The 8233-nt window shown below is 40.9% G+C and overlaps 1 protein-coding gene across 1 annotated transcript; it reads right to left on the bottom strand.

Moving 5' to 3' along the window:
• LOC138606265 (E3 ubiquitin-protein ligase MARCHF9-like) lies at positions 1-8233 on the bottom strand. The gene is made up of 4 exons (XM_069678730.1): positions 7881-8233; positions 4009-4164; positions 2027-2219; positions 1-721 (listed from the first exon to the last, which is right to left on the bottom strand). The coding sequence occupies exons 1-4, from the start codon at positions 8229-8231 to the stop codon at positions 402-404; spliced, it is 1020 nt and encodes a 339-aa protein (XP_069534831.1). The 5' UTR covers positions 8232-8233; the 3' UTR covers positions 1-401.

Here is an 8233-nt window from a genome sequence, read left to right as displayed (position 1 = left end):
ATTTTTAAGAAACTGTGTTGTGTCTGAACCTTTTAGTATCTGATCCATCAGTGCACAATGAATAAATTAGTGGGACCCATTTATTAAATTAAACTTACATTTTATTGTGAGAGGAAACAAGAAAAAAAAAACTAGATTATACTTTGTAACACTGTTCAGGTGGTAAAAAATTGTTTTTCTTAAAAAAAAGTTTTTTGTTATGTTTTCAGAGTCTTTGTCAAAAAAAACTGCAAAGTTCGCCCCTTGCTCAAATCTCTGTTCTCCCCAAGCGAGTGAGATATGAGATTAGAGGTTAAACGGCAGTGTTAATGTGGCAGATTAGGATTATTTTTTAGTAAATCCCAATCAACACTTTGATCTCCTTCTTTAGCATTAGAACACTTAGTCTGTGTGACCCGGCCTCATACTGTGGTCACCCTCATGACCACCTCTTGGTTGGCACTTCGCAGGTTGTTGGGTCTTAACTGGCTGAGGATGTGCAAAATAGTGTAGCCACAGTGGTGCTGGAGTATAGTCCTGACATGTCGACTCGCTCTCTGTCCGCTGTCTGTGACGCTGTTAGACGAGGTCCTCTCAACACGTCCGGCGCCTTTACTGCTTGAGCTGACGGGGTCACCTAAGTCCTTCGCTTTCTCATAATTCAGCACTTTCCACTGCTGGTTCACCGCCTGCCAGCGCTTAAAGATCCGGTAAACAGACGATCCTTCATGGATTATAAGGCCTGGGCATAAAGGACAAAGGGTGGGAGGAAGCCGGGGCAGGAAGCAGGGTTACATATAGACAAATGCTTGTTTGTTTCAGTGAGAATCAGGAAGTACTGAAAGGTACAAACAGTACAGTTAATGAGAACTATATGTTCTCAGACATAACAAGATTACATCTACAAGCCTTGTTTGTTTGTGTTTTGGACTTTTCAGAGACACGTGTGGATTCAAATCCCTTCAAAAAAAGAGGCAGAAACAAAACAAATACATTTGTGCAAAACAGAAGTATTGTTTCATTTGTGTCGCGCACTAACGATAAACAAATACACACGTGGCTGCATTTAATTAGTTAGCCACTTAGCTGCATGAGCCTGTTTGTACTATTGTTGGTTGGTCCCACACTTTCAACAACTACTGGATGGATTGCCATAAAAAATGTGTGCAGACGTTCAGGGTTTAAGAATGTATTTCACAGACATTTCACTTTTCTATCGGACCACAGGCATCATGACCTTTTGAGAGAAATGTCTTGTCAAATTGATTATTTTGACATTTGGTCGATATGTCAATAATTCCAAAGATAAAGTTGACTAACTTTGACTTCACTTTTAACCGACGCCACCATGAGGGTTCAAATTTCTGTGTTTGAGTGAAGTATTATGAAATCTGGTTAGGATGAATTGTTAAAACTGTGATGATCTCCTGACCTTTCATGCAGTGCCATCATCAGGACTTTGACCTGCAAAACTCTTGACTTTCAAAGCTTTGGGTTCAATGCTTTTTACTGTAGCAAATGTGAGCATGCTAATATACAATGCTAAACCTCAGAATTGTAATTGTGAACATGTTAGCTGACTGACACAAAATCCCTGGCTCAAAGCCTCGCTGTGGCAAAGTTCAGCCTCACAGAGCCGCCTGCCGGGCTGTAGCCTGTTAATCTGGTTAATAAGGTGAGTAAAAGACGTGTTAATTGAAAGCCAAATTGGTAGCACTTTATTTAAGGGCCTTACATTTGGAAATCTAATAATTTCAAGTGCAGAAACTGAAAACTGTAATTAGGTGCTAATTGTTTGGTAAACAGGATTTTATGCCTGCACAGCTAACCTGTTGTGTCCTGACTTGCTCTCTTGACAGCAATTAATTGGAATTAATTAAAGAAAGTACGCCATCCTTATCGTACCAAATGCCAGATTTCTTTCTGGGAAGAGTTTAGATGTGTTAGATCAAAGTGTTAAAATAAACTCCCTCAAAGTAAGACAATAAGACTCACACAACCACCTGTAAAAAGACACAACATGGTCGCCTTAGCGTGTGTGTCTTACCTATACAAACTATGTCCATGAAGCCGTACATGCCGTAGCATATCTGGAAGAGAAGGTCCTGCCGCTGCCATTTGGCTGAAGGGCTGAGCGAGGACCAAACTAACCAAGAGATACTGGCGATGAGGAACAAAGAGCCGAGGATTATGGCTGCGATCTGCACCTTCTCAATCACAGTCAGGGAGATGGCCTGCCACTAGAAAAGACACAGTGAGACACTAAAATGGACTGAAACATTTAATCATGTAACATTTAATATTTACATTTAAATAAAATATCTCCCTGGAGATTGAGTTGTTGCAGGAAAACGAACCTCTAAATAGCCATGTTTATTCTCCACACGCATATATCTAAATTGTTTTCTATAGTGTTAAGAGCGGATAGGTGTGTTTGTGTATCATATTGTATCATACCGTATCTGTCGTACTGTATAGTATACTGTATGTTGTATCATATCTACATCGTAGCGAATCGCAGCGCATCATATCGTATTGTACCGTATCGTACGTTACTGCATTGTATCATACTGTATCGTATCTAACGTACCGTACCGTACCGTATCATATCTGCTGTATCATATCTACCGCATTGTACCGTAACATATCATATTGTATCAGACCGTATCATATCATATTGTATCGTACCGTATCATATCTGTCGTACCATATCATATTGTGCTGTATTGTACTGCATCGTATTGTACTGTATCATACTGCATTGTATCTAACGTACCGTACTGTATCATATTGTATCAGTAGTACTGTAATGTATTGTACTGTATGTCTCACAGGTAATAATCTAGTTTTGGTTATGCAGGTTTGAAACTGAACTTTTGAATAGTCCTGTCTCAATAATGAACTTAAACACACGTCTCTTGCCCTTCTGTTGCATAAAAAATGTTTTCAGGTTAATGTGTATCATGCAGATTGTATCATTGTGAAGCTAAAGTCATGCTCAGTGTGGTTGTTGCAAATAAAACTATATGTACCACGAACATGTCAAGTCTTTACTAAAGCTGCTATCAAGATTCATTCTGTATTTACAGCATTGCCACAAAGTCTGTTTGCTTTTTATAGTTGTGAGCCTGCTCTCACACTGTGTTGGGTTATATTTTATGCAGCTCCCAGTCTGGCATGTGGCATTTATTTGACAGTGTACGTTAAGACTGCTTATGCCTGTTTTTTTATTAAGAAAAGTGCTTTTTATGGCCCCAATTCCCTCTGGCTGTCTGAGTGTGGAGCTCTGCACCTTCAAAGTGATGTAACGACAGCGATATGTCATTGACTAACTATGTGCACTGCAGAGCCTCACTGCGTCTCTGCTGCTTCGGCTCATACACAGGTAATAAAACCTATAATATAGTCAGTTAATGATTTAAGCCATTACATGAAAACTATACCACATCAATCATCCAAAAACAAGTCAAGTCAGTGTTCATTCAGAGACTGTCTTGAAAAAATGAGCAACCGAGGGAATGAACGCATCATCTGAACATGTTCAGATTTGGCCACACTGTCTGTTTGTCTACTGTCCATGTGCTACACTCTTTGGTTAAGTCCTGTGCCAACTCTTAGAAATGTGCAGTTTCAAATAAATGTGTTTCTGGCAAGTCCTCGTCACTTTCTTCCTCTCCATGCGTCCATGTAAAACAGTGTAGATAGCTGTGAAAAGGGCCACTTGCTCTTTATCTGCCAACAGCAAGGAGGAGATAATGAGCTTTCTGTTAGAACTCAGTGCATGTGGACGGGAGAGAAACAGTCGCACATGTCTTAGTAGTTGGTGGTGTTGGTAATGTGGAAATTAACATAAGCCATGGAATTCACCTTTTCATCAATGACCGATAATATGATTCTTTCGCTTTTCTGCCAATGTACATGGCCATAAGTCTGGACATTTTCACAGAGTTCCTTTTAATATTTTTCTACAGTGAACTTTGAAGAAGAAGAACAGAGAGAGAGAGGGAGAGAGAGAGAGAGAGACTGTACCTGCAGGGGGTTTTTGGTGCTGATGGCCAGCACCTGGTACTTGAAGTAGCAGAGCTCACAGCTCCAGGAGCCTCTCTCACTGATCCAGCGGATAAGGCAGGACTGGTGGGTACAGCGTACAGAGCCGTCACAACGACAAGGGCTCAACAGCTCCCCCTGCAGGACACAAAGCAGAGCTGCATAGGACACAGCATTCACAGAGGCTGCTGGATGATCAAACAGCCGTTAAATGTGCCTGGTGCAAGATTTGATTTGATCTGATGACTGCTAAAATAAAGATGAAGATCTTCAACATAATAAGCCTAACTTCAAAACTGCTGTTGTCATGGCAATGGATTATAAAGATAAGTAATAATATTAGCTCTAAAAGCACAGACAGATATAATCGATATAAAACTTCACTCTGTATAGAATATAACAGGAATTAAAAGTTATGAATGGATGACATCATTGCAGCAAAGTCAATCCAAATGAGGGAAATAGTAAAACTCTGAAAGTTAAATATTATTAGGTACGTTTTGTTAGATGGTTATGAAGCTTGGTACTTGGGCTGCTTACAGATTTAGAAACAATAAGTGTCAACATATGCATGTCATTTGTTTGTATAGTTGGTATAGTTGAGTATGACTTAAGTCATTTTTCTATTTATTGACAGTAAATTTGAAATCCTGTCTCAGAGGTGTGATAGGTATATTTGTCAAAGAGAGAAAGGTCTTAAAAGTCACATTAAAGTAATAATCGCGAAGTTCTCACCTTAGGGCGATAAAAGGCAATAATGGGTGCATAAGTCCCAGATAACCATACGCCTACGGTTGGCTCCCTTTGCTCCGGTTGTAACTCTTGATTTTCCTCGCTGATGGTCGCTTTCCTTTTTGGACTGTTTGCTTCATCTGAGCGTCGAGTTTGTTTCTTTTTCTTTGTATTTTCACTTATTTTTGAAGTTGTATCTGTAATCGATCTTTTCTTTGTTTGTTCAGCCATAGTAGATTACTGTTTACAGAGATCGGTAAAGCAGCCGCTTAGCTCCGCCTACCCTCTCTGGCAGACCAACCACTGCTGGCTGATGGAAATCGCGTCACTAACTGGGCGCTGCTTGTGATTTTTTTCCCAATGTCGCACCCTACACCTAGTCCATAAATAATACTATATACTGCAAATGCAAAGGCTTTTCTTCAGTGGGCCATAGGCACAATCACCATTGTGTTACCTCATTCTGCGATAGATAGCGACTTAACAGACATTTATTTACATGAAAATCTTCAAGATTATATCTTTAAATAACAATAAATTATGATAAATTGGAGAGTCACAGTATTTCACATTGGTTTCATCACCTACACTGTATAAAGCTTTCTTGATTCAATCTGTCACTTAAAGACTTTTGGCATCCAAACTGTGAAACAGCTCTTCAATAAATCAGGTTGACACTCCTGTGCCTTTCAGGTTTTCTCTGGAGCTCTGACACCTTCCTTGGGTTGCTAAATATAAACACACGTATATGTTGGTGTTTACAGATCTTCAGTGACGATCACATCTTCATTCATTTAAAATCCAGTCTTGGTTTGTTACAGATAAAGTTATTTCCAGTCACTGTTGTTCCTCTCTGAGCTTTGTGTCTGGTTGTCAACAGAAGCTCGGGTGGTGAGATCAAAGCTCCCACATCTCTGCTACACTTACTGTTCACTTTCATGCCATCTGAGAGCGATTTTTATGGCTCTTTTGAATTCACCGGAACAAACGTGAGTTTTGGTCACACTTTTACAAGAATGTGGGACATCAGTCTGTTTCATGTTGTATAACTGAGATAATACGTCAATATGTGCTAAAATTAGCTCTACAAGTAACTCTTTGATTGTTCTGCTTGGTGCATTACAGTAATATGGAAGAAATCACTCTTGCAAAGTCTGTCATTCATAAATATGCATCATTTTCTGGCTGCATAGGTAGCATAATAGTGTTCATTTTTTCCCATCAGCATTGTGCAGCCATGTATCTCCATCTTCTGTCTGACAGCACCTCTGTAATGGCTGCAATTCCTTCATGGCAGTGAGGAAAGGGTTCAAATCTTGAGCTGCATACGTTAAATACCGGAAACAAAATGTAACAAAGGGAGTACACGCTCTACTTGTTTTGATACAGTTGACAATCTGCTGCTGAAAACCTTCATCTGGATACAATTTTGCCTCTCTTCTGTCACTTTCCTGCAGCCTGAAAAGCAATCACAGGACATCTGGCTCAGGTTTTTGTTGTCAGAGTGAGACTCCCTGAGGCCCTCGGACTGACAACGCTCTCGCACATCTCACTTTATTTCCCGTCTGACTCCAGGTGATGTGCACAGTCTTTAATTAGTTCTGGAGGGGAGGGAAAAAACTTTCTGAGAGGTCCAGCAAAGTCTGGCTCTGAGTGACGAAGACACATGTTGTACTTTGTTTGACCTTCCTGGAACTTAAAATGATCGGAGGTTTGATCCCTATATCAACAGCTCCAACAAAAGAGTCCCTCAGTTAGTTACTGAACTTGTACCGTCTCCGCCTCACTGAAATCCCTCTGAATGGTAATGAGTACAAATGTCTTTTATGTCGAGGAATCATTCTCACAAACTTGTCTTTCTTCCTTTTGTAAATTGGCCTAGTTTTGTGCATCAGATGCTGAATCTGTGACTGCCAGTAGGACTTCACAGGATCACACAGTAAATACAAAGCACCTCCTGCCTCTCCCCAGCCTATTGTTAACAGATGCCCTTCATCTGCTCGCTGCTATTTTAAGACCACTGCTGATAGATTGATTCCTTTTTTTAGTCTTTGTCATTCAGGACTTTTGCTTTACGTCTGATTCAACTTTATGCTCACTTGCAGATATTTGTAACACTTTGGTATTGATGTAAAACAAGACTTCATTCTGACTTTTTAAAAGTGAATTTCTTTTGCAGTCAATCACTTAAAGTTCCCATGAAACCAGATGGATGTAATGGATGACCTACGAGGCAGCTAGCAGTTGTGTCGTCATTGTGTTATTGCTTGGATGTTCTCACATTTAGCGTTACTTGCTGCTGTATATGCCACATTATCTTCCACATCTAGTCCCTCGCTAGCTTCCTGCTTTTAAGAAAACAAATACATAAATATGCAGAATTAGATAGCACTTGGCGAGCTGCTTCATGGGGAATTTAAAGTGGCACTTCCACACGAACATCAGTTTACATTTAATACATTTTATCTACTCACCCTGTGTGTTCTATGACCCTGTGGTAGCTTGATCTAACATGGGAAATAACCTCAATGATGTTATAATGATGTAATCAGGTTCATGACAGCTTAAGCTGAGACACAGCTTCTACACATTTAACTAAAAACCTGCACCAAAAACTGACATGTACAAAGGCGTGAACATTGACAAAGCAGGGACAAACTGAAAAAGATGTTACCTAGTTTGATTAAGGGAAATGTAGGTTCCAGCATTTTATGGAGCATGACCAATACTAAGGGACTCTTAAAGTCTGGTTCTTAAAACTGTTTATTAAACTCTGACGAGTTGACAACAAAGCCTGTATTTGTAGATGTAATGTAAAAATATTTCTTCAGTGGGTAAACGATAATTTACTGAAACACATCTACCTCTTTAAATGTTTCATGGTAGTAGGCATTAGTATGGATGCTCAAACAGTTGTGTAATGAACCTGGCCTGGTGGTGACCTGCTTGAACCGCCTCACCTCAGCTACATACCACGTGTTGTGAAGTCTCATGAATCAGTAAACACCTGAGCTGCTGAGGTGTCTGCAGTTTCCTCATGGGCACCAGGATGCTGTCGAGTAGCTGCCCCCCCTTGTCAAAGCACAGGAACAAACAATAATACCTTCAGCATATAACCATACCTTCTCCGGTCCCTGGAAACAGATCCGGCACTGCGGTGATCGCGTCCCGCACTCTGAAAGACTCGGGAGGGAAGCTGCGTCCAGGCCTCCTCCTCCTTCTGCTCCCTGAGGTTTGGCTCCTTCCTCAAACGCCAGGCTGCGTGGCCGGGTGTCAGAGCCGTAGTACTCCTCCTCATCGTCCCGGTGAGAGCAGCTCAGAGGCGGACATCCACAGCCCCCTATAGCGAGCCCTCTCATCCTGGTCTGCGTGCCCCGGTCTGTGCCTGTGTCAGTCCTCCTGCTGGATCCGGATCGCATCAGTACCAGCACTTTGAGTTCATTGAAAAACATCCGGATCCGATACTTTAACATTC

Source organism: Semicossyphus pulcher, unplaced genomic scaffold, assembly GCF_022749685.1.
Source record: "Semicossyphus pulcher isolate SPU_LCO1_2020_fin unplaced genomic scaffold, fSemPul1.0.p SCAF_3, whole genome shotgun sequence".
Taxonomy (NCBI): Eukaryota; Metazoa; Chordata; class Actinopteri; order Labriformes; family Labridae; genus Semicossyphus; species Semicossyphus pulcher.
Note: the sequence above shows the minus strand (reverse complement) of the source record. Positions and strands in the feature narration are given on the sequence as shown.